The sequence below is a fragment of the Peromyscus maniculatus genome, chromosome 3, assembly GCF_049852395.1.
Source record: "Peromyscus maniculatus bairdii isolate BWxNUB_F1_BW_parent chromosome 3, HU_Pman_BW_mat_3.1, whole genome shotgun sequence".
In the NCBI taxonomy this organism is placed as follows: domain Eukaryota; kingdom Metazoa; phylum Chordata; class Mammalia; order Rodentia; family Cricetidae; genus Peromyscus; species Peromyscus maniculatus.
This window is the reverse complement of record NC_134854.1, coordinates 92,641,470-92,667,624: the sequence shown is the minus strand read 5'-3', so window position 1 is coordinate 92,667,624 and position 26,155 is coordinate 92,641,470. Positions and strand designations below refer to the sequence as shown.

The 26,155-nt window shown below is 46.4% G+C and overlaps 1 protein-coding gene and 1 pseudogene across 1 annotated transcript; one reads left to right on the top strand and one right to left on the bottom strand.

Annotated features, from left to right (window-relative positions):
- The first annotated feature begins 369 nt into the window (after positions 1-369).
- On the top strand, positions 370-26,155 carry Rpia (ribose 5-phosphate isomerase A). The gene is made up of 9 exons (XM_076566896.1): positions 370-668; positions 7,250-7,310; positions 9,139-9,194; positions 15,970-16,029; positions 17,424-17,488; positions 18,210-18,278; positions 19,113-19,254; positions 20,373-20,472; positions 25,218-26,155. Exons 1-9 carry the CDS (start codon positions 405-407, stop codon positions 25,310-25,312), a joined length of 912 nt encoding a protein of 303 aa, XP_076423011.1. The 5' UTR covers positions 370-404; the 3' UTR covers positions 25,313-26,155.
- On the bottom strand, positions 10,697-12,076 carry LOC102904009 (heterogeneous nuclear ribonucleoprotein A1-like; annotated as a pseudogene).

Sequence of the window (26,155 nt, the reverse complement as noted above, 5' to 3'; positions counted from 1 at the left end):
GCATTTGCTGGGGGAAAACAAGGTCAGGTTTTCAACAGCTCGCTCTCTCTTCTATTGCATTGTTTTCCTAAATGCATGTCAAGACAGAAAAGTTCTTGGAGTTCACCTACAGGTGTAAACACTTGACCCCAGGGCACGGACTTGTCAGCTTCCTAGACAGTGGCGTTCCCGACCTTCCGGACAGAAAAAGGCTGGCGTCAAGGCGCGCGATTTGCACACTAAGCCGCGGGCATTGTGGGGCGTGTAGTCCAGATTGCGGCAGGGCTAGAGGCCGCCGCCGCCTCAGGACTACATTTCCCAGCAGCACGCGCTCAGGAACAGGCGCGGACCAGGGTGCGCCAGCCAGCCGATTTCCGGAGGAGCTGGGGGCGGGGCGGCCGCAGAGGCTGGAGCGAGGTGGCGGGATGCAGCGCCCCGGGCCCTTCAGCACCCTCTACGGGCGGGTCCTGGCCCCACTGCCCGGGCGGGCCGGGGGCGCGGCCTCGGGCGGGGGCGGGAACAGCTGGGGCCTCTCGGGTTCCCACGTGCAACTGCCGGGGCGTGCACAGTCGGAGACCCGCGGCGACAAGGGAGGCTCGAGCGCGGGCGGCCCAGCCCCCTCCACGATGTCCAAGGCCGAGGAGGCTAAGAAGCTGGCGAGCCACACGGCGGTGGAGAACCATGTGAAGGTGGGCAGCTTGTGGCGGCGTGATGGCTTCGTGCTGCGCGGCCGGGGTGCGCCTGACGCCCGAAAGGGCGAGGGCTGCGAGAGGGGAGAGGGTGAGCCTTGTACCCGAGTTCACGCTGCCCTTCCGAACCCCCGAAAGGCCCTTTAGACGTCGAATCGGTGGGTGTCAACTCTCCCCCAAATCGAGCCTTTTCCCCAAAGACTCCCTGTCCAGCCGGAACTGAGTGTACAGTGGAGCCTGGCATTACCCTGATGATAGAGTTTGTCAGGCTGTTATTGCCTGCCTCCTAGTCAGCCCATTGAAAATGGTGAGCCCCGAGGCTGCCTCGAGTTCTTCACTTCCCACTTACCGGGAAGCCACTGGAGAACTGGGTTGCAAAGAGTTTTGAAATTTTACTCCGGACAAGCTTTCAGCTCCTCCTGCTTGGGAAGCTTGAGTGCAGTCTTTACAAAGAAGTCTTGCTGTTTACAGGGCCGGGTGGACACGACATCTGGAGGTGCTGCTTCTTAGGTGGGGTCCAGGTGTTGAACAGTTCCTCAGTCAGGTTGTGTCCCCCACTTGCTTGTTAAACGGCAGGTGTGGTGCTATGAGTGGACTCTTCGCGTCTTGCCGTCCCGTAGCAGGTTAATTATCTGAGTTGTATCATTTCTGTTGCCCTATGGTGGAGTTTCCTAGTCTTGTTTTGTTTTCCACTTCTTTTTCTTTTCTTTTCTTTTTTCTTTTTCTTTCTTTTTTTTTTTTGAGCCGAGGATCGAACCCAGGGCCTCGCGCATGCTAGGCAAGCGCTCTGCCACTGAGCTAAATCCCCAACCCTTTTTCCACTTTTTAGATAGGGTTGTCAGAACACATTTCTCCATAGTAGGAAGTTCTTTTTTTTTTTTTTTTCCTTTCTTTTCATTTGTTAGTGCTGCACAAAGTTCCTCTGCAAAGATGATGTTCTTAGAGCTTTTTCTCTCTTCCTGCCAAGAGCGAGGGCGGTCTGAGTGGGTGGGACCGGGTCTGATAACCTCTGGCTCCTCCTTTTCTATAGCAGGACAGCCATACCACTCTTGTTTCAGGCAGGACTCCTATGCTCTTCTGTTCTGGTGTAGCTTTTTGCTACTCTAGTTAGCACAGGATTTTATACTCGCAATAAGAGGGTGTAGGGTGTAAGTATGAATGTAAAGTGTGTAATTTGGCTCTGTGTTGGGAATTCAGTGCCACAGTGGTACCTGGGACAGTAAAGTGAAATTTCAAAATACCTCCATAAAGTGACTTAATAGATTGATAAATGAAATTTATACCTTAGGAGAGCCCATTATCTAAGTTATTCTGTTAATGTTTAGTGGTACATGTCTCCTTGACCTTTGCTTTATGGTTATATATTTGATTAAAATAAAATCTGGAAGACTTCATCTCATGGTAGAGCCCCCAAACACTGGATTCTAGAGATATTCGAAGAAGTAACCAGGGAATACTTGGAAGATCTCTATTGGGTTTTGGAGCTTTCTGTTAAAATAGGGTTGTTTGTCTCGTAGGGTTTGATTCAAAGGACTTCACTACTTCAGTTTTTCCTTGTCTTCCTAAGGAGACTAGGAGAGGCCAATTTCCTCTTCCTATTTGGAGACTCAGGCTGGCTTTGAAGGCTTGTGCCACCACCACCTTCAGGCTGGTTTTGAAATCCTCTCCTCCTTCTGGCCAGGAACTTGATATGTGGGCCACGCTGGCCTTGAGTGCTGGGATTAAAGGTGTGCACTACCCCACAGCCAGATCCTCCTGATTCCGCCTCCCAGGGGCTGGCATTATAGGCATGAGGCACCACACTCTGCTTCCTCTGCTTGACTCCCAGACACTCTATGTGACCTATGTTCTAGTCCCCTGTGCGTTTCTCTTGCCTAACTCCCTACGAGCTCTGGGAGGAGCGTTATCGTTATCTACACATTCGGTGTTGGGTACAGTGAGACCTGCTCAGGCAGTATTCAGTGGGTGGTGTGGAGTGTGGGCACTGATATGGTGGTTGTAGACCACGGTGGCCCTTTTCCTAGGCTCTCAGAGTTTGCGGTTTCCAGTCCCCCCAATCTCCGGAACTGTTTCTACTTCAGTGTAGATGGAGAACTCCGCTGTTGAATCTTTGTCAGCAGGTCCAGACCTCCCTGATTCTAAAAGTGTAGTTACCTCAGATGGGTTACTGTGCATGTCTGTGCTGTCCTCATGGTCTGTTGCTTCATGTTGAAGCCTGCTTTGCTAACACGCTGTTCCAGACTCATCAGATACACCAGAGCCACTCTCCTAGATTCTTGAGATCACCCCATTGGACACGATGACATGCTGGTTAGCATTGCCCATTAGAAGGGCTGTCAGCTGTTGGGCCAGTTTGCAGGCAGCCTTTGGCCACTTCTAGTTGGTTTTGGCTAGGGCACTGACTCCCGGGTCTGTCATTTCATTTGGAGGTGGCAGGCCCTGCAATTCGTCTTCGAGAATAGAGCCTGTCTGATGTACTAGGTTCGTCTGTGTGCTGCTGCTTGACTGCCGGGAGCGACATGAGCTAAGCTAATGAGGAATTGATAATCAGATTCTCAGCATCAGGCCAGACGTGAAGGTCAGGTTAAGTTTATCTAGGCTTTAAGAAATGGAGATGTTCACCATTGTTTGAATACTTGACATCTTGAGATATTTGGCTGCTGTAAATGTTTTGTGTCCTCAGGTTCCTTGAGTCCCTTGTGTTTTTGGTTTTGTGGGGGCAGCTGATGACTTTATTAGGTGCATTGCTCTTGTGAAGGCATCCTGGCAGGTGGAATCTACAAGAGTTTGGAACTGTATGTTAATCTGGGCTTCTACTAGATTAGAAACAGAAATTGCCTTTAATCCCAGCACTTGCGAGGCAGAGGCAGGTAGATCTCTGTGAGTTTGAGAGCAGTCAGAGCTACCTAGTGAGACTGTCTCAATGAACTAGCAAACACCCCACAGAAATGGAGTCTCCCTCACTTCTAGTGCTCCCCGCTCCTCCTGCAGCCGCCTCTCGCAGGCTGTTTCCACCCAGGAAAAGGAGTCCTATTATGTGTCCTATAGCCAGAACCTCCACTCTTCCATCCTTTGCTGGTGCAGGTAAGGATGACGGCCTGCTTCCTGTTAGCATTGAGGAGTCTCTCTATAGGAATTGAGCTTCAGGAAGATCCTTACTGTACTGCCCCAGGGGTTGTGATAAAGTAGCAAAGGCCAGCCGGCAAGAAGTTTACCCACAATGGCACTGTCACAAGCATGTGTGTGTCGAGATAACTCAGCTATAAGGTGAGCAGGCAAGAACACAGACCAGTTCCTCCCAGAGACTAGATTGGCCAAGGATGGCTGTCTCAACTTCCTGGGTTTAAGTGCCTGTGTCTTCCTAAAGCTTCAGTGAGGATTTCCTTGCAGCAGTAGAATTTCCCTATCCCTTATTAAAAAACCCCACAGCTCATTCAGTGTTACCATTTGAGGTGCTTTGACTTGTAAGCTTCTTTATGCAATAATCTGACTAGACACCCCCCCAAAAAAAAAAAAAGAAAAAAAAAACCCACAGAAAATGATGGATAAAGTCTTAGGTAGGTAGGCGAGTCCCAGCTAGAAACATTTTTCAATGTGTTAAGTGTGTGATTGCCATTACAATAGAATTTGATTTGTTTTTCTAAATTCTTTGTACTTGTTGGTCATTTTGTGTCTTTCAGTTTTAGATATAGTCTAATTTTGAGAAGATCCAAATGAGGCATGGGGCTCTGGGGCTGTGGGGATCGGGGGGTTGGGGGATAGGGGCTTTAGGCTGTGGGCCTGCCCCTGCCCCTGCACATTACTGTGGCTTTTGTAGTGTGGCGATGAAACGGACGTTTTAGCTGCAGCCCTTAGTGCCTCCTACGAGGAAGTTTCACAATGGCCTTTCCCTTGCCAAGTGAGTTGCTGATAGTTGTCCCACTCTGAGAAATTTGAGGTGCAGGGCTCTTTCAGCAGTCGAACTCCTTGAATTGTTTAAAGTGAGGGTGTGTGTGGTTGATGGGGTTAAAAGATGATTTTCTTTGTAAGGAAACATGATAAGGATGTTAACTATTCTTACGTCAGTATTTTATTCAACTCATTAAATTAGTGGGGCATGAATAAAATGAACTGGATTTTTAAAGACCAGAATTTATTGTATAATAAATGTAGGATAATAACTACTTGCGTCTCATGGAACACAGTGAATTGAATTTTATGGATAAGATTTCTGAAGGTTTTCTGCGGATTGAAGTCAGCATCTATGGAGCTGTCAAGTTGTGCACACTCTTGTAGGATCAGATAGTACAGGCAGGGGCCAGAATTCTATGGAAGGAATCTAGTAATCTTTGGCTCACTTCAGAGTCTTCAGTTTTTTTTTTTTTTGTTGTTGTTGTAGTGTTGTATGGATCTGTGGAATGGGTTAGTGGGTCTCTAGGCCATAGGGGTCGTTGTGAAACTGGGCTTTATGTTAAGATATACAAGTCCTCTTGGTAATATTTTTTTTTTTTTTTTTAGTGAAACAGAATTTCTCCCTATAACAGCCCTGGCTGTCCTGAAACTTGCTTTGTAGACCAGGCTGCCCCCAAACTCACAGAGATCTGCCTCTGCCTCTTGAGTGCTGGGATTAAAGGCGTGCTCCACCACTGCCTGGCGGTATTGCTTCTTGATGGAAGGCAAATGTAGGTCTTCTAGGCCAGTGGTTCTCAACCTTCCTAATGCTACCACCCTTTAATACAGTTAGTTCCTCACGTTGTGGTGACCCCAACCATAAAATTATTTTCATTGCTGCTTTCATAACTGTAATTTTGCTACTGTTTTGGATTGTAATGTGACTATCTGATATGCGGGCTACCTGATTGTGACCCCTGTGAGAGGGTCTTTTGACCCCCTTTAGCCCCCGGAAGGGTCTCGATCCACAGGTTGAGAACCACTGTTGTAGGCCGTGTTCAGTGTAACTGCTGTTCTGGTTGGTGGTTTTGCTATAGCCTGAAGGAAGGTGTTCCCAGGAAGTTGCTTAGGAACCCAGCTCCATATTTGTTTTGATAGCGCCCCTGTTTTATTTTTTCTTTGTGGTCCTACCATCTGATCATAGGTATCTTCTCTCTCTTAGGATGGCAGGCTTAGTGTTGTGGCACATGTTTCCTATCCTTTGTGTTTGGGAGGCAGAGCAGGTACTAAAGAGGCTACTTCTTGCTAGGGGCCCACAAGGTGACTAAATGCCTCAGGACCTAAGCCTGCCATCTTCTGCCTCCATCTGTATCTGCACCCTTTACTTTGAGTTAAACACTTGCTTAATTATGCACACAGGCATGTTAATCATTCAAGGAGTGTTGGTCTAAAAACCAGTGCTATGCCTCATCCTGCTGCAGGGTTGAAGGTAAAGGAGCAACTTGCTGCCTTCAGCTCTTACCGTGTGCGCTTCCAGATCCTCAAAAGCACGGGAAAGTCTCCAGTCATTTTCCTAGACCTGTGTTTCAGGAGTGATGGAAGCTAGGCAGACACTGTGATGAAGTCACCCCCAAGCAGGAGCTGCCATTTCATGGTTGTTTCCTTCAGCAGTGAGGATGTCTTTGAAGCACCTTGTAGAATCTTAACCGAGACAGTGATCAAACAGAGCAGAGTTTGAGCAGCATTGCTTAATAATGTGTCCCTCTTGTCCTCTCCCTCCCCTACTTTAAAATCAAAGCTCAAGTCAGTGCCCTGAAGATGGCTGAAATGCTTGGGTTTCTCTCCTCAGTGGAGTTTACATTGAGTAAAATCCTGTCCTGCTTTTTCACCATTACATCTGCATCTTTGGGGCGAGGCTGGACCAACATGTTAGTCCTCACATGTCAAGCCTCCTGCCCAGGCTCTGGCTATAGAAAGGCTCTGCCTATGAAGACTTTCTAAGCTTTCATTCTCTTCCCATGCAAAAGAGGCCCCCTTGGTGTTGGCTGGACAGAAGGAAGATTGACTTCTGAAGTCACTTCCCACTCTCCCTTCTTTTACTGACTTTGGCAGAGCTCTGGGTGGTAGTCATGATGTGTCCCTGAGGCTTCTGTGTGAAGATGATGGTCTCTGCCTTCTAAGTCTTGAGCTTGTGTGAAAAGGCAGCCAGAAAGCCCAGCTTTCCACCCTTACCCAGGCTGCTTTCCCTCCTCCCCTGCCTCCCTCCCTCCTTTCTCTTCTCTCTTTCCCTCTCCCCTTCTCCTTCCCTCCTCCTTGTCTTTCTCATTTCCTCCCTTGGATTGGCCGAGATCTTTAATCACTGTTATTTGCAGGCCGTTTCTGTGAGGCCAGCTTCAGTTAGTGGAGAGTTGCTGTATGGTGTGAATAACTGAACCGGTTATTCATACGGGGTGTGTGTAGTGAGGATGGTGAAACGGGGATGGTATTAGTGTCAGAAGGGAAAGAGGGGGCCCTGCCACTGGATAGCAGGATAAAGTACAGCTTCGAGGGTCAGTGGTTACGAATCTGTAAAGCAGGCATGGTGCCCGTCTTGCACCTGTGCTGGTGAACTGATGTTCATGATGACTTCAGTGCTCCATAAGTCTAGGCCAAGGGAGTAAAACTACTGTTTGTAGTTTTGAATTTTGTTTGTCCTTCCCTCTTTTTGGCAGAATAACCAAGTGCTGGGAATTGGAAGTGGTTCTACAATTGTCCATGCTGTGCAGCGAATAGGTATGTTCTCAGACTGTTACTAGATGTTTCTTGTGTGTTTGTGGGGGTAGGAGGTGGGGGAAGGGAGGGAATGGGCAAAAGTTTGGCACTTGTTAACCTCCCTGCCCCCAGCCTTACAGTGCCGGGAGGAGCAGGCTGTTCACCTGAGGTCAGTTGAGTGTTTCTGTTGTTCTCAGGAAAGAGGGATTCTTGGCCCTCTTCAGCTGACTTTGGAGGAGCCCTGCCTGTGTTTAATTTACTGTGGTTAGCTAAAGGGGAGGAATTGACTTAGGTGAGACCTTGCAGAATTTGATGGTGCACACCCATCAGGGTTCCTGTATGTATTCTTGGGTTTCCTCTGAAGCCTGTGTATTTCTCAGGCAAATTGAGGTCACAGTGTCCTGTCTATGACCCTAGCAAGGGTGAGGCTCCTCTAGTTGGTGGCTGGTTTTGTAGGTGTTGACTTACTCTGATTGGGTTCTGTTGGTGCTTAGGAAAGGTTCAAGCATTATCAGCTCCCATGGCTGCTCAACAGGTTCTGCTGCCCTGCTCTTGGCTGGTAGAAACAAAGCCTGGGAGAGGCTTGCCCAAATGCCCATCTTTGGCAGGTGCCAATTGTCAGGGCCCAGGAGGTTCCTGTTGTGATAGGGAAGTGTATTGTGGAGGTGATGGCTGATGGGAGATTTAGTGACCAGTACATAACTACCTTAACCCTGTGTATGGAGAATCTTACGGCACAGGAATTGGTATGGATTCACAGAAGTGACATCTAGACCTCCCAGGAGACAGAGTTGATTAAAGAGACCTGATGTTTTAAGAAAACAGCTTTTTAAGCCTCATTCAAATTAAGATTTCCTGAAAGTTTAAGATAAATAACCAAATTTAAAATTACTAGGTACCTCTCTCAACCTTAATCATCCCCTGGGGCCTGTAGACCCTTATATCTTATTAAATGCAGAGTGAAGTTCTGATGTTTTCCTGGAAAAGGCAATGTAGGATTCTAGCTTAGATTGAAAAGCAGGCTACCAACCACACCTTTAATCCCAGCATTGGGGAAGCAGGGGCAGATGGAGGCAAGCGGATCTCTGAGTTCAAGGCCAGCCTGGTCTACAGAGTTCCAAGACAGCTAGGATCACACAGAAACGCCATGCACCACCCCCCACTCCCCACCCCCACCCCCCCCCAAAAAAAAGGAAAGGAAAAGGAAAGAGAGACCACCAAGGACCATATTCCAGCCGCTGGTTACTGGGTGACTACAAGGTGATTTACCTCTCAGTGACTCAGCTTCCTCATGTGTGTAGAGTAGGGGTGATAGTTCTAACTTATCTCTTGGGATGGCAGGACTTAAAAGGCTAGTGTATACATAGCCATTAGCAAATGCAGACACATAGCAGCAGGATCACTGAAATGGCTTTTTCTGAGGTCACTGCTTCCCTCTCAGGCCCTCTGGTGTCCCTGCCTTCCGAGGTGTCAAGTGAGGTCACTAGCTTTTACATCAAAGATGGGAACACAGAGGCAGCTGTCAGTGGGAGAGAGGCCTTTCCCCTTTGCTTGGCTTTGAGAAACACGCATGTGACAGGAAAAATCAAGTGCTAGCCTCGCAGTGGTCGCGCACGCCTTTAATCCCAGCACTCAGGAGGCAGAGGCAGGTGGATCTCTGAGTTCGAGGCCAGCCTGGTCTACAGAGTGAGTTCCAGAACAGCCAGGACTGTTTCACAGAGAAACCCTGTCTTGAAAAACCAAACGCCCTTCCCCCTGTCAGGAAAAAAAAAAAAAAAAAAAAAGAAAAGAAAAGAAAAATCAAGTGTGGGGAAGGAAACACTTAGCAGTGTGACTCTTGTCTCCACAGCTGAAAGAGTGAAGCAGGAGAATCTGGACCTCGTCTGCATCCCCACGTCCTTCCAGGTATGTCACGTCCTCTGTCTCCGTCTGTGTGTCCTCCCCACTGCTGCCAGGTCTTCCGGGTCCCTAAGACTCGTGGTGGACTCGTGGCTTTGTATTGCCATCAGGGTTGTTTTCCTCGAGAGAGCCAGGCACAGGAGAGAGGCTGACCACAAGCATTGCTCTTGAGTAATTTCTTTGAGACAGGGTCTCAGTATAGCCTTGACTGCCCTGGAACTCACTGTAGAGCAGGTTGGCCTAGAACTCATAGAGATCTTGCTGCCTCTGCCTCTTGAGTATTGGAATTAAAGGCATATGCCGCATGTCCAGCTGGTGGTTTAATTTTATATGTGTTCATTTTCTTCAAGAATATTTCCTCATGAGGTAGGAGGCACTGTGGAGTATGCAGAGACAACTGTGTGGTCTTCAGCCTTGAGGACTATTACTCTGTTAGTGGATGAAGCCAAAGGAATTTGTGAAGTTTAGTAACGCAAGTATAGTGTGCTCTTTGATTATGCAATGGCCAGAGTTGGATGGGGAAACAGTGGAGCTGGGGAAAACTGCAGAGTAGATTGAGAACCAAGGTGATAGAGCTGTCTGTTTTCGTCTGACTTGCCAGAATTTTGTTAAGAATTTGCCATTGTCTACCCATGAGTGTTTTAATTGGGGCCCCCCAGAGAATGGTTTTACAAGTGGATTTATAAGAAAAGAAGTTGAGTATTCCCACAATGGCCATGTGCAGGCGGGAGATCTGGGAACATTGGTAGCTGCTCAGTTGAAGACACTGGAAACCCTTAGTTTTCTCTGTTCTTCCCTCATCCCTTCTCCCCCTTCTCCATTTGATCCTCCTCTTCTGGCCCCCTTCTCCCAATCCATCCATAACTATCATATTTCCCCTTCCTAGGGTGATCCAGTTTAGGTTCTTACTCTATACCTAAACTCTGTGGCTATATGGATTATAGTCTGCTTATCAAAGACTTAATAACTAAAATCCACAGATAAGTGAATATAAACCGTATTTGTCTTTTTGGGTCTGGGTTACCTCATTCAGGATGATTTTTTTTTTAACTTTTGAGATCTTTTTCATTTAAAAGTAATCTTAATGCTATTAAATTCACAAATATGCTAATTTTTATTACCCAATCCTAATTATCTAAAACACATTGCAAACATACAGATATCTATTCTCTCCACATATCAGCACCCATTCATCATGGTTTTGGAAATGGGGAGAATAGATTCCCCTTAAATTGCAAGTCAGTAGGTGTTTCTTTACAGTTAACTGTAGCAAAATTCATACAAAATAGTAATTAACAATGATCTTCTTTACTTGTTAACTCACAAGGAAACACCTTCAAAACTGCATTTTTGTTAAAGTTTCTGTACTAAAATGTAGAAAAACTGAACTACATAAATATTGAAAAGTTAAAAATTCCTTAATTTTTTATTCCTGGTTTCACTACCACAATTTACAGGGCAATATACCTGATGTAATGAAAAGAAAAAGAAAAAGAAAAAGACAAAGCTACAACAGATAAAAGACCTCAGGAATGTACATCTAATTGACACTACATTGCATGAATCAATAGCTGCACTTTTTGCAAACTGTGGCTATGACAGTCCTGAACAAGAAGGGTTTCCTGTTTAAGCTGCAGTAACTTTTCTGACTATGGATCATTGCTCCTTCTGTGGCAGATTTTTACAGTTCCTCTAATGCATTTAGGACGACTGTCTCAAAGTAACCTGCAGCTTTCCTGACAACTCCTCGCTCTCTCTCCTGCTAAGAACTGTAGCCCTTTTCTGCTTTTTTTTTTTAAACCTTCTGCTACCATATCCACCACTTCCACCACCAGATCCATAGCCACCACCATAGGGACTGCCTGAGCTTTTTCCACCAAAACTGCCCCCTTTCATGGGCCCATAATTTGATTGCTGTTGTCCACTATAATTTCCAAAGTCATTATAGTTCCCACCACCACCATTGTTACCTCCACCAAAATTTCCTCCTTCATTGTAACCATCGTATCCTCCTCCACCACCACCATATCCACCACCTTGGTTTCCATATCCTGGTCCACCACCACCATAGCCTCCTCTACTACTGTAACCAGGACCACCACCATAGTTGCCACCATCACCTCCAAATCCATTATATCCACCATCACCACCTCTATAACTACCTCTGCTGCCACCACCTTCACCACCATAGCCTCCTCTTCCACCAAAGTTTCCACCACGACCAAAATTACCTCCATCACCTCCAAAGTTTCCTCCATGACCCATAAAGTTTCCAGATCCACCTCCACGACCTCTCTGTGATCCAGCAGACTGCATCTCTTGTTTAGAAAGGGCCTTTTTCACTTCACAATTATGCCCATTAATAGTGTGGTATTTCTGAACAACAATTTTATCAACTGTGTCATGATCATCAAAAGTTACAAAAGCGAATCCTCTCTTTTTCCCACTGCCTGTCTTCCATTACTTCTATGGTTTCGATTTTGCCATACTTTTCAAAGTAGTCTCTTAGATTATATTCTTCTGTATCTTCTTTAATACCACCAACAAAAATTTTCTTCATGGTTAAATGGGCACCACGCTTTACAGAATCCTCTCTAGAAACAGCTCTCTTTGGTTCCACCACATGCCCATCAACCTTGTGTGGCCGAGCACACATTGCAGCATCCACCTCTTCAACACAAGAGTAGGTCACAAAACCAAAGCCCCTGGAACGTTTTGTTTGGGGATCTCTCATTACCACAAAGTCTGTAAGTGTGCCCCATTTCTCAAAATGTTCTCTTAAGCTATCATCTGTGGTTTCAAAGCTCAGACCACCAATAAACAGCTTCCTCAACTGTTCTGGTTCCTTTGGATCATGGCCCTCCATTTTGAGACCGGACTCGCCTCTTCCAACTTCTCAGGATGATTTTTTTTCTAACTCCATTCATTTACCTGTGAATTTCATTAAAAAAAAGTAATATTCCACTGTGTAAATGTATTACATTTTCTTTATCTCTTTATTTGTTGATCCCTTCATCTACTTTCTGGCTCTTATGAATAGAGCAGTAATGAACATGGTTGAACAAGTGTCTCTATGGTAAGATGAAGCATCCTTTGGGTATGTTCCCATGAATGATATAGCTGGATCTTGGGGTAGATCCATTCCAATCTTTCTGATGAACAGCCACACCAATTTCCGTAGTGGCTTGTAGTCAGACTTTCTTTGGACTGCCAGCTCCTGAATAATAACATGGAGACTTTTTATTATGAAAGCTTGGCCTTAGCTTAGGCTTGTTCCCAACTACCTCTTAAAACTTATGAACACGTTTATATTAATCTACGTTCTGCCATGAGGCTGTCACCTCTCCTCAATACAGTATGTCCAACTTCCTCCATGTCTAGCTGGAAAATCTCCCAGGCTTCAGATTCTTCCCAGAGTTCCTATCTCTGCCCAGAAGTCCTGCCCATTCTCTCCTGCCTAGCTGTTGGCCGTTTAGTTCTTTATTAATCTAATCAGAAGGTGCCTTAGGCAGGTGAGTTAAAACAGAGACATCTTCACACAGTGTGATCAACTATCTATATCCCACAACAGTGCCTGTCAGGTTCACACTTGACAGTCTATTTGCCATTTGTATATATGAGGGTTTGAAGGAGACCCCCACACAGAAGGGGCTCCCTCTCCGACCAGATTGGGCTCAGACCACACCCCAAACACCTGTTTTCACAGAGAGATCCTTTATTAAGTGGGGAAGAAAAGTTAAAGTGGCTGCTCTCTGACTCAGGCAGAAAAACAGCAGCAAATGACCTTGCAGGTGTAATTTTTAATAAGAGAAAAAAGAGGGAGGTGTGTGTTAGAATGGGCTAGCAATCTTTTGATTGCTGGACTTCAGTGCTTTGATAGTTGAACCTTGGTAGTCAGCCTCAGGAGGAGGAGGTGGCCAAATAAGGGAACAGACCTCGGGGGCTAGCTTAAGGAATGTCTTTTTTTTTTTAAGCAAGGCAGAGGGAATGGGAGAGAAGGGCAAGGCCTGCCAGAGGTACATGCTCAAGTGGGCTAACATACCTTCAGGGCTACTAATTTATATATTTTGATTTTGTGCCCTACTACTTTGCTGAAAGTGTTTATCAGCTGTGGGAGTTTCCTGGTAGAATTTTTCAGGTCACTTATGTATACTATCACCCTCTGCAATTAAAGATACTTTGACTTCTTCCTTTGTAATTTGTACCCCTTTGATCTCCTTCAGTTGTCTAATAAGAATATAGTACTTCAGGTACTATATTGAGTAGGTATGGAGAGAATGGGCAGCCTTGTCTTGTTCCTGGTTTTAGTGGAAACTGCCTTTATTGTGTTGAGGTATGTCCCTTGTATACCTAGTCTCTCCAGGACTTTTATCATGAAGAGGGGTTGGATTTTTGTCAAAGGCTTTTTCTACATCTAGTGATAATCATGTTGTTTTGTCTTTCATTCTGCTTATGTGGTAGATTATATTTATTGATTTGTGGGATGAAGCCTAATTGATAAAGGTGGATGATCTTTATGATATGTTCTTAGATTTGGTTTGCAAATATTTTATTGAGAATTTTTGCATCCATAGTGTTCACAAGGGGAATTGATCTGAATTATCTTTCTTTATTGGGTCTTTATGTGGTTTGGGTATTAGGATAACTGTGGCCTTGTAGAATGAATTGGGCAATGTTCCCTCTGTTTCTTTTTTGTGGAATAATTTGAGAAGTATTGATGTTAATTTTCCTTAGAATTCTGTTCTAAAATAATCTAGCCTTGGGCTTTTTTTGCTTGGGAGACTTTTAATCACTGCTTCTGTTTCACTAGGGGATATAGGTCTGTTTAAATTACTCTTGAATTCTGTTGGTGAGGCTTACCTGTGAGGTTCCTCTTCAAGTTTCTAAAGTTTTGTTTCCAGTTTTCTTTCATTTTGGGTTTTCTTTATTGATTCAGTTTTACTTTCATATCTTGAACTGTTAATTTTATTTCACAGTTTGTGTTTTCACAGAGATTATTAAGGGATTTCTTCACATCCTCTGTAAGATCCCTGATCATATTTATTTTTAATAGCCGTTTGAAGTCCTTGTCTTGTGCTTCATCCATATTGCATTTCTCAGGGCCTACTGTAGTAGTGTTGTGGGGCTCTGGGGGAGATGTGTCCTGTCCTGGCTGCTATTGATTGTGTTTTCGCTCTGGTGCCTAGGCATCTGGGTTTGGGATGATTGTAGTTCTAGGTGTTGATATCTGGTCTTGTCTCTGTTGGGTCAGTTTTCTGTTCTTTGGTTCTGTTTCCCTCTCTGGATCTTAGAAGTGTGTGGTGGCTGTGGGTTGCTGGGTAGGAAGAGCTGAGTCTCTGCCTGATGTGGCTACTGGGGATCCCGGGTAGAACTTGTTTTTAGGTGTTGGGAGCTGACATGCAGGAATGTGGATGGGGCAGTGTAGAGGGCACACAGATAAGCGCCGGAGAAGCCAGGAAAGGTTAAACCTGCCACTATCTCTTCAACGTAAGAAGGTGCTTATCTAGTCTTCCAGAAAGCTGGGGAAGAATGGAGATCATGACTTGGTGATCCTTTGTGGAGCCAGCTTTACTTGTATCCCCAGAATTTATGTTTTACTTGTCCAGGATGCTTTCCACCTAAATCTTAAGCATTGCTTCTAGGCCATAAAACCCATCCATATGAGTGATGGCACTTGTATTTTGTAACAGCCTAAATGACTTCTGTATTATTTATTATCCTAGGGTCAGGCCAATCCTGACACCATTCTCCCTAGACCCCCAAATCCTGGGCACTGTCTCTGAGTCAACATGTCCATCTTTATGAAAGAAGCCAGATGGACTTTGTAAAGAATTCCAATGTAAACATGTCTTACATTTTGTTACACTCAACGGGACTGAGTTAATTGTTATCAGAAAACTCCCCCCCCCCCAAATTGTGCTGCGTTTAAATATGGCTAGAATAAATGACCCGATGTCAGACTCTGGAAGTTTGAACCAGTCGTGCTGAACTGAGTTTCATTCTTACCTCACCCTGATCATTTCCCTGCTGGCCATAAAGTTGCAGCCCCCTTCCCACAGTGTAGAAGGGTGCGGGGGGTTCTGAGACGGTCCACAGGAGGGAGGAAAGCTGTGTGTGCCCCGAGGATCTGATTCCCTGGCAGTGTGGTTTCCAGGTAGAGCGGCTTGGGTGTTGGCGGATGAGACAGAGGTCTGTGATTAGGAAGGAAGCTGTAGGAGAGAATCTGTTTAGTTCCCTGGGAGTCTGCTTTTCCATTTTTGAAGTTCTCCTGCCTCAGCCTCCTGGATCTTGTATTTTGTGGATTTGGGTCTTATTTTCGCTCTCTACCCCTGCCCATGCTAGGGATCTAATCTGGGGCCTTTGGCATGCCAGGAAAATGCTGCACCACTGAGCTCCATTCCCAGTCCTTGGTCTTTTGAGACAGGGCATCATTTTAGCTCAGGCTGGCTTTGAATTGGCTGTGTATCTCAGCCTCCCAAATGTATTGTTAGAAGTTTTAGGAGCATCCTGCCATTGTTTCCCCAATCAGGGAGGGGAAGCTCTTAGCTCACCTGGCACTGTCTCCGCTGTGTGCTGCATGGCTCCAGTCCCTGGAATGAATGAAGTAGCAGTCAGCATTGCTCTTTGTGGGGCTGGATCTCCCACCTGTTGGTAGCCAAGTTTGGGATATGAGAGAGGCCATAGGCCAGTCTTTAGGATTTGAAACATCAAAAGAACTCTGCAAACCCTTGCCATATTTTCAGAGTAAATGATTGTGGTTGTTTTTTCCTGCCCTCCTCAGGCCAGACAGCTTATCTTGCAGTATGGCTTAACCCTCAGTGACCTGGATCAGCACCCAGAGGTAAGAGAGAGAGGGGGGAGGGGAGGGAGGGAAGGAGGGGAGACGATGACAGAGGATTGTGTCTTTCCCCCCTTTTTTTGTGGCTCCAATTGTTCATGGGCTCCAGATATCTTGGCAGGTCCAAAAAACATTAGTCAATTATATTCACTTTTGTTCTGGGAACTTGAGTGTTAATTCTGACAAATCACAAGTAGAGAGGTGGTTAATTTCCAGTGTAGGCATAGTATAGGTTAGCTTCCCTGAGATTTAACCTCTAGGAATCAGTACATGGTAAAGGAGCTGTGGACAGCTCCAGGATTGGTCCATGGTTTCCTGAGAGTTCCTTCTCATAAGTGAGCCAGCCTGCATAGCTCACACCTAAGCAGAGGAAAGAAGTCATATCTGAGGCAGCCTTGGCTACTTGAAAACCGATTAAAGTTGGTATTTGTGGGAAAGGTTGTTAAATTTAAGGATAGTCACCTAGGAGAAACTGAAGGTGGGTGTGGAGAGTGAACAGCATCCCCTGTCACCCAGCCCCACCTGAGCTGTCATTAGGTATAGAGCTAAGTTTAACCTAGACCGTGGGTACTATAACTATCCGGTGGGTGGATGTGGAAAGGTCTGCCATTTGCTTAGGCGGCAGAAGCAGAATTATAACGTGTACACTTCAGGCTCGAGAGCAGTGTTGTAGCAAGAGGCTAGGCTTGTGCTTCGCTGCAGAGGCTCCATGGCAGGGCCGAGAGAGTCTTTGGAGGAGAAGATAATAGACATGGATGTGTGGCACGCGTGGGTGTTGCCCAGACTTTCTGGAGTGATGGGGCACAGTGGGGCAGGTATGGGGTGGAGATTTGACAGGGTCTAGCGGCCATGCCATGGTGTACATGATAAAACACTGGGAAGGACCTCCTGGGGATTTCTGTGGGCAGAAAGAGTTTCCAGTTCAAGACTGTGGTGAGTGTTTGTCATCTCCAGAGACGCCTGTTAATCTTCTTGTCCATTTGAAGTTGCCTGTGTCTGTCCACGTTAGTGCCGTCTTTGCAGTCAGTTTTCCTCTGTCCTGCTGCATATCTGCATATGGTCCTTCGGAGGGCTCCCAACTACAGTATCTTAAACGTTTAACCCTCACCTGTCACCCCCAGAGTCAGTATTTTGACTCCTTTGGGAATGCATGCTACAATTCCACTTTGTCCCTGGAGAGCAGAGGAAGCAAGTGTGGTGGCCAAGAGCTGGACATTGGACAGCGTGTGTCTCAGCCCCTCAGCCCCTTTCCCCTGTGACCCTGGCAAAGTCCCTTGGGTGGTTGAGTGGAATTACTGGGCCTAGCTCACGGAGCTGCCGAGAACCTGATGAGCTGTTGCTGCTTGATCAGGTTTGGCACAGCATCTCAGCTCAAGAGGCTCCTTCCTCCCTCACAGATTGACCTTGCCATCGATGGTGCTGATGAAGTGGATGCTGAGCTCAATCTCATCAAGGGTGGCGGGTGAGTGTTGTGGGGCTTGGTTGCTGAGGAGACTCTGTCAGCTAAAATGGAGTACAGAGTAAATATTTGTCCTGGATACATGTATTTTGTCTTCCTATCAGCACATTGATACCATATGCCTTCGAGTCAGCCTGGCATTTCTGATCATTAATTAGTGTCTGTCTGCTGACAGGCAACCCGGGTCTTTCAGTGAGGTGGTTTATCTTGCTGGGTTCTGTGTACGCACACAGCACAGTCTTGGGTTAGACTGTTAGGTCTGTGACTTTTGTGTTAAAAAGTCTGTGATCAGTTGGGGTACTCTTCCTTTACTTGGAAACACGTATCCGAATGACAGAGATGGTGGTTTTCTGTGTATTGTGTAGTCCTGGTTGCCCGTGTGAAGTACTTTAGCTGGGGGCGGTGGAGACAGCGGCAGTTCAGTGTCTGGGCCCTGTGCTGGCCTTCTCAGACACGTCCAGAGATGTCTCCCTAACACGGAGGGGATGTGCTTGGCCTGAATGGAACCTTTGTCTACTTCCTGGGTTTCTCCCAGACACAGGCTAGTGTTCCTGTCGTCCCTTTACTAGAAAGTAGCACGACAGGATTGAGGGTGGCTCCTTAACAACGGAAGCCAAATTTCTCTTCAAGTGTCAGGACTGAGCACAGCTGGGATTCCTGTGTCTGACCCTAGTCCCCAAATTAGGCTGATCTCACTCTAATGTCACTTTCTTCTTCCCGTCAGAGGCTGCCTGACGCAGGAGAAGATTGTGGCTGGTTACGCCAGTCGCTTCATTGTGATCGCTGATTTCAGGTGCTGTCCCGGGTCCTGTGCTCCAGCTGAGAGTGTCCGTGGGTTCCCCAGTCTCATCCCCGTGTGCAGAGGGAAGCCTGGGGAGGGACTCAGGAAGGACAACCTGCTCTCTGGGATTCCAGGCAGTGACTCCTGCTGTTATCATAGCACTCTTGCATGCAGCTGAGACTTCATGTCTGGGGGTGGGGAGGAAGCAGTGTCACCCTGTAGGCAGAGCACAGCTGCATGTGTCACTCATTAGGTTTCCAGAGGGAACCTCAGGAAGCAGGACAAGCCCTGGCCACAGGCGGTGACTCAGCACGTCCTGCTTCCTCTGGGGTCAGGATTTGCCACACGTGACGACTGTGTTCAGTCTTGGTCCAGGCTGATTTTTTTTCAGGAGCCACTTGTGCTGAGCATGTTAGAAGAGATACTTGCATTTACTCAAGAAAAACCAGAGCTGCAAGGAAAACCTAGTTTAGTCAGTAAGCCAGCAGAGCAGTTTTTTTTTTTTTTTTTTTTGTTTTTTTCGAGACAGGGTTTCTCTGTGTAGCTTTGTGCCTTTCCTGGAGCTCACTTGGTAGCCCAGGCTGGCCTCGAACTCACAGAGATCCACCTGGCTCTGCCTCCCGAGTGCTGGGATTAAAGGCGTGCGCCACCACGCCCGGCAGCAGAGCAGTTTTTAACAGTTTTGCCACATTATTCAGGTTGCTCTGTAGTGTAAAACAGCCCATACTTCTGAAGCCCCCTGTACTGTTCGGATCACTTCCCCTCTAGCTGTCAGACTAGCTAGCCCCTTGCCTGAATTTGGTTTTGTACGTTGAACTTACTTGATTTGATTGACATTCTTTCCAGGAAAGATTCAAAGAACCTTGGAGATCGGTGGCACAAGGGGATCCCGATTGAGGTCATCCCAATGGCCTATGTCCCAGTGAGCCGAGCTGTGACCCAGAAGTTTGGGGGCGAGGTCGAACTTCGAATGGCTGTCAACAAGGCAGTAAGTGGCCAGGGAGGTTTCCCAGCATCCTGGCTCAGTGTGCTACTGTCACCCTTTCTGTAGCAGTTAGGCCCCTGAAGTCTGGGGGTGGTATGTGTGTTCACTCCCCACCCCCTCCACCCCGTATAGAAGGGGGTGTGGTTCTCCCTGACATTCCCAGGGCTCCCAGTGAGCAGCCTCTAAACACTCTTTTGGATGCTCTGTGGGGCAGAAGGTTTTTCAGGTTCCCTGGTATGATATTTCCCTCCTTTCTCATCCTTTTTGAGGCTATCTGTGTATGAGTACAACTCTCATCTCAAAGAGCATAAGAAGTAGTTTACTTTAGAGCCAAATATGAGTAACCATGGTCTGGGAGTACAGGGTTAGGTTATTCCAAATCCTGCATTCCAGGGAGGTAATAGTTTTCAATTTGTACAGAGACAAAACAAAGAAGTTTACAAATGACACCTTTAAAATACATGGGAAACATCAGGTAGGTAGGCCACAGAAGAAAGGGGAGATCTTAGCTCTAGGCCTCAGCCCTGTCTGGTAGCATTCTTTGTTTTGTTTTATTTTTCTGTGTAGCCTTAGCTGTCCTGGAACTCTCTCTGTAGACCAGACTGGCCTTGAACTCAGAGATCCAGCTGCCTTTGCTTCCCCAATGCTGGGATTAAAGGCATGTACCACCACCGCCTGGCTGCTCCGTCCTTTTAAAGAGACACTGATGGAGAAGGTGTGATGTGTGAAGTCAGTACAGCCTTATTTTGTGGTTTTGGTGGTGTTTATGCTAAGCTTTGAGATGTTGGCGGTCATTTTGTTGGAGGCTTTCACTCTGTAAGTTGAAAGCTTCACTCCATTGGGCCTTTCCTGTTTGCATCTCTGTCCACCTTGTTGACACTTGAGAAACAGTAAGGTTTAGAGAAGCCAATGGCTCCTCTTAATCCCATACATATGTGGTGTTAAGACTTAAATCCAAGTTGCCAAAACTCCAAAGCGCATGCTCACTACTGCTTTACAGCACCACCTTGTAGGAAGCAGAGAGCAGGAGCGGAGCCCGTCAGTTAGGACGCCTGGCAGGTTGTCATCTTCCCTCTGCCTACCTGTGTTGTCATCCTTGGTCACTGGAAATTCTCTTCTAGGGGCCTGTGGTGACAGACAATGGGAATTTTATCCTGGACTGGAAGTTTGACCGTGTCCACAAATGGAGTGAAGTGAACACAGCCATCAAAATGACTCCAGGTAACCTGAGTGGTCTTCATAGTCACCCATCCTTCCATAGCTCCCCGCTCTTCTGGCCACAGGAGGCATGATGGACATGTACTGTGTAGGACCTAGTTTCCAAGAGCTCACCTTATACCATGTCTGGGGTTTTAACTTGAATCACCTCCTTCCCCTTGGCTTATGTAATAGTGTTGATATGTATGTATTTGATAGTCTGTTTCAATTGGGATAGTCCTGGAGCTGATGGAAAGCCAGAGGTGCTTGCTTTGAAATAAGGTCACCATCTCTGGGAGGGATCCTGCCCTCCTTTTCGGGGAGTTTGACTACAGCTTCTTTGACCTTTTTAGGGAAAAGTGGCTCAGTTCACCCACATTCACTGGTTATATGTCATAGGCAAGATGCGGTGACTGTGTATACATGGAATTGGTCTTAGATTAGAACTGATGTCAACCCAGGGAAGGCTGTGTGAAGCCAGCCTGCAAATACTGAAAGTGCTGATTCTGCTGGAGAAATAGCAAGAGTTTAGTTCACAGAGATTCCTTTTTTTTTTTTTTTGGGAAGGTGTGTTGGGGCAGTTTCATAGAAGTGATATTGATCTGGGTATTAGAATCACATTATCTAGACACTGCTTAGCCTTCTAAAAGTTTTCATTGGATTCCCACTTGGATGAGGTAGTTACAGGGCACAACACAGGCCTAGAGCTAAGCTAAGTGGTTTGCCTAATAACTACAGCATCAAGGTGGGAGCCCTAGGTTGTGTGCCTCTTGACCTTGACCTTTTAAGATTTGTGTTATTTTTAATTATGTGTCTCTTTATGAGTATGTGCATTCTAGTATGTGCAGGTGCCCATAGAAACCAGAAGAAGGCATTTTTTCTGGAGCTGCGGTAGTTGTGAGCCTTCCGACATGACATGGGTGCTGGGAATTGAACTTGGGTCCTCTATAGGAGCAGTATGCTCTCTTAAGCGCTGGGCCATCTCTCCAACCCTTAGACCCTGAACTTGAATGCTTACTCACTCAAGTGCCGTGCTGAAATGAGACCGTATGATGTATAAGCCTAGACTTCATGCTAAGGGATAATTAAGTAGGAGTTGGGGGAAGATTGGATGAGCTGGATTGAGATGAATTGGAGTCCAGGCTTAAGAAATCTGAGTGTCAGAGCTTGTAGGAGGGGATTTAAAGGAGGAAGTGATTTGAAAGGCATCATTCTTGCAGTGCTGAGGAACTGTCTAGATCATATATGGGTGGTGAGATAGATAAAATGTTTACCAGAGTGTGGTGGCTGAGTGGCTGCTGGGAGAAGACTGCTTGGACAAAGATTCTAACCCACCCATGCTTTAGCTGTATGAACTTGGAGCCCCTAGCTAACAACAGTGTACCTCAATTTCTCCTCTGTAAAAGGGCCAATACTAGTACCTTCTTTTGTAAACAGTGGTGGAACTTTCTGTCCTGTTCACTAGATCCCAAATACCCGGCAGCTGCTTCCCAAATTACCACACAGAGGCTTATATTATAAATGCTTGGTCGATGGCTCAGGCTTATTACTAACTAGCTCTTACATTTAAATGAACCCATTTCTATTAATCTATTTATTGCCACATGGTCCATGGCTTACCAGTCCTCTGGAATCTTGTTCCTTGGGTGGCTGTCTCACGTCTGTCTACCCACCCTCCTTCCTCTGAGTCCTCAGTTTGATTGTCCTTATCCTCCCTTGCCATAGGCCCAAACACCTTTATTATCAGCACACATTCACAGCATACAGAAGGACCATCCCACAACATACCTTATAGGGTTGCTGTGAGGATTAAATGAGTTAGAAAGGATACACTATTGTAATCATCAACTACTACATTAGTGCCCATGTAGTGACACACACCTGTAATCCTGGTACTTGGGAGGTAGAGGCAGGATGATTAGGAGGTCAAGGACTTCCTTGGCTACATAATGGATTTGAGGCCAGCCTGGGCTACATGAAACATTGTCTCAATGCCCACTGACACCCCCTCCTCTTTTTTTAGTTTTTTGAGACAGGGTTTTTCTGTGGTCCTGGCTGTCCTAGAACTCACTCTGTAGATCAGGGTGGCATCAAACTCAGAGACACCCCCCCCACCCCACCCCCCGCGCGCCTCTGCTGGGATTAAAGGCATGTGCCACCCCCCCAACCCCCAGTTTTGTTTTTGTTTTTTTTTCCCCCTAGATTCTAAGTTATTTGTGTTAGTTGGGAATGAAACCAGTGTGACTATATGCTGTATAATAATGCAGCTACTTCTTCTAAGTCCAGCTCTGGCAGTCTTTAGTCTTGTGACAACATTTTCTCCATTAATTAAGTACAGCAGGTGAATTACTCTATTGCTTAGTGTGACCTCTCAAAAAGGCCAAGAAGGCAGGAGGAAGATGATGTGCATGCAGGTCATGCTTGGTGGCAGAGTGCACTTGATTCTGCTAATACAGACTGACCCAGGGTGGAACGGGAAGTCGGGTTCCTTCTGTGCCCACTAGGGGGCTCTCTTGCTCTTCCCCAGGCCTTTCTTGGCTTTTGCGACTTGGAAGTGTGAGGAAGTGTGAGGAAGTTTTGTCCATGTTGCCTTTTACTGAGCATTGAAGAATCTGTATCCTTGATACATCAGAGTTACAGCTTAGAGTGAGGAAGCTGGCATGTTACCACAGGTCCATCCATGTTTGTCGTTGGCTCTCCTTTTCTCCTCCTTTCTGCCCATTGGGGTTGCTGTTGGAAAACATCCAGGGAAGAGGAATGGGCAGGCTTTGTTTATTCCCAGGTGCATTTGACAATGAGACCCTCAGAAAGTAGTCCCTCTGTGTGTTTCATGGCTCTGTCCTCTGCCCACGTTCAGCATGCTCTGCCCTTTTCTTGATTTTGTTGGGGGTGAAGGGATCAGTCAGTCCTAGCCCCTTAGTGATTCGAGGTCCCAGAATGCTGTAGACAGCTGCCCTGATACTTCTTGTAGCCTTTGAAGTGGTTGACTGTCTCTGGGGGCCAGATCGAAGCTTCTCGGTTGTGCTCCAAAGGTGTTCGTCAGAACGAGTGTGAGTGCTGCTTTGTCCGTTCTCAGGAGCTCTAGCTGTGCAGGCAGTGTGTGCCAGGACCTTCCTGCTTCAGCCACTCCATGCCAGTTTGCTATGGTGAGAGCTGTCCACAGATGGTTTAATTTACTTACCTTTGGGAATCACCTTGTTCAAAACTAGGAGTAAACAGTGGCAAGTGCCCCATCCCTTCTTTTTTACACAGCTAGTTACCCCGTCTGAAGACGGCCGGTGTTACTAAAAGAACAGTGTGGTCTGTTCTGAGGTGATCTTCCACACAAACAAAGGTCGAAACGCCCCTGCCTTCCCCACTTTAACCCAAGTAAAGGCACAACGTGCTCAAGCTCTGTTCTGCCCTCTCTCATCTCAGCTTATTACATGCTGACTCACAAGAGACTAGATCCCTGCTAGTGGTCATGTGCATCAGCCTTGTGCTAGCATGGACGTACTGGATCAAAGATCAGTCTCATTTTACAAATGACATTAAATGCTACCCACATTAAGAGCCCCCGTTTACCAGTACGCGAAACGAGATGCAGGCCCGTTTCCCTGCACCAGGCTCACTACCCTTTGATGGTTGGCAGTGTTATCTCACTGTAGGATATGTGTGTTTATAGACATTTTTATGAAGGCCATCTATAGTTAGCTAATCCTCTTTGTTGAGTGGTCCACTGTCAGTATGCATGCATAAACAAGCATGTTGATATATTCATGCTACTCTGTGTGCATGTGTGTATGTGCAGAAGCCAGAGGGCAATGTGTGTGTCCTGTCTTCCTTAGAGTCAGGTCTCTTACTGACCCTGGAGCTGGACGATGGCCAGCAAGCCTCAGCAATGTTCCTGTCTGCCTTCATATTCTAGTCAACTGTCATTGCCCTGGTGATCAAGTAGTCTTTCATGCCCTGTCACTAGTGAGTTTGAGTGCCTTTTTAAATGCTGGCTTTTTGGGATTGCTCTTTTTTTTAATTAATTTTAATTTTAATTTCTAGATTTATTTATTATGTATATAGTGTTCTGCCTGCATGTATGCCTGCATACCAGAAGAGGGCACCAAGAGGGCATCAGATCTCATTACAGATGGTTGTGAGCCACCTTGTGGTTTCTGGGAATTGAACTCAGAACCTCTGGATGAGCAGCCAGTGCTCTTAACCACTGAGCCATCTCTCCAGCCCAGGGATTGCTCTTTTTAAGAAGTACTTATTCAAGTCTTTTACTCACTTTTCTTTTGGGTATCTTTTACTTAGGGACTTGAGAAATTGTATTCTGATGTGACTCCTTGGTCAGGTGTGTGCTTTGTGAATATCTCCCACTCTGAGGAAGACCTTCTGGTCTGCTGGTGTGACTGAATTACCTGGGAAGAGTGGGGTCTACGTAGCATAGTCTTGGGGGTCTCTGTAGAAGACACATGGGAGGATGAAGAGGAGCAGCCAACCTTGACTGTTAAGGATGGCCAGTCAGGCGAGGGGAACAGCATGAGCAGAGGCTCCAGGGTGGGATGAAGCTGGCACATTTGGGTACACAGAGCAAGCCATGATGTAGTGGGAGGAAGAAGTGCCAGGAAGGAACAAAGATAGCCCTGGTTTCTTTCAGTGCTGTGTGAGAGAGCAGGGCTTTACTTCTGTGTTTCGTCTGGTGCTCTTTATGATGTTTGCTCCCAGGGACCCTGGAGGTTTGCCTTGTCTTGGGAAGCTGGACCTCAATGCTCCTATTCTTCATTCTGCAGGTGTGGTGGACACAGGCCTGTTTATCAACATGGCGGAGAAAGTCTACTTTGGGATGCAGGATGGCTCCGTGAATGTGAGGGAGAAGCCCTTCTGACCCTGTGAGGAGCAGGGTGCTCACCTTGAGTCTCCAGCCCAGGCACAGTGGACATGCCTCTCCAGGAGCCTTTGCCTTAATGTACCTTAATGTAGCTGTCCACAGTGCCAGAGGGACAGCTGGCCATGGGTGGGTGAGGGGGTGGTCAAATCCAGTCTTATGAAGTATTGCTATGTGTCTTTTTAAAAAGAAATTTAAATATATATTTTTACTATTAAAATATTCAGTTTTTTTTTATAAAATAGAACTTGATTTTATGTTTTATATGAAACATTTACCAAAACAAAAAAAAAAAATGTATAAATAAAAACAGGTGGTCAGGACTGTCTCTGAAAGCATTGACTTGACTTGCTGGTTCAGCTTCTGAGGTTTTGGATTTGCTGAGAAATAACAACCCGACATTTCCTTAAGCCAGCTGGCAGTGTCTCCTGATGCCTTATGGGAAACCTTGTTTACTTTCTTGCCGTACTCTGTTGTTTTGAGGTTGTTTTCGTTGTACCACTCCCAAGTCCTAGTTACGTTTTAAGATGAGGTTTACACAAGTCTGAGCGGAGCAGCGGGGTTTGTGGTGACTTGGGGATACACTCCCAGGTGAGAATGCACCTTCTCTGGGACCCTGGCTTTGCTTGGGTCCTGCTGGTGGGAACACGTGGTGGGAAGCTTTCGCCTGCTGGCAGTGCATAGCATGGCGTGAGATGTGCAGCACTTACTCTTTGTTGGAATCATTTTCTTTCTGTTAATATTGTTTTGTTCCTCTAAGAACACTTGTATGATTTGGCATCAGAAGCTGTCACTTTCCTGTGCTGTTTGAAGGTTGAAATAAACATTGTTGTGCCATTTTGA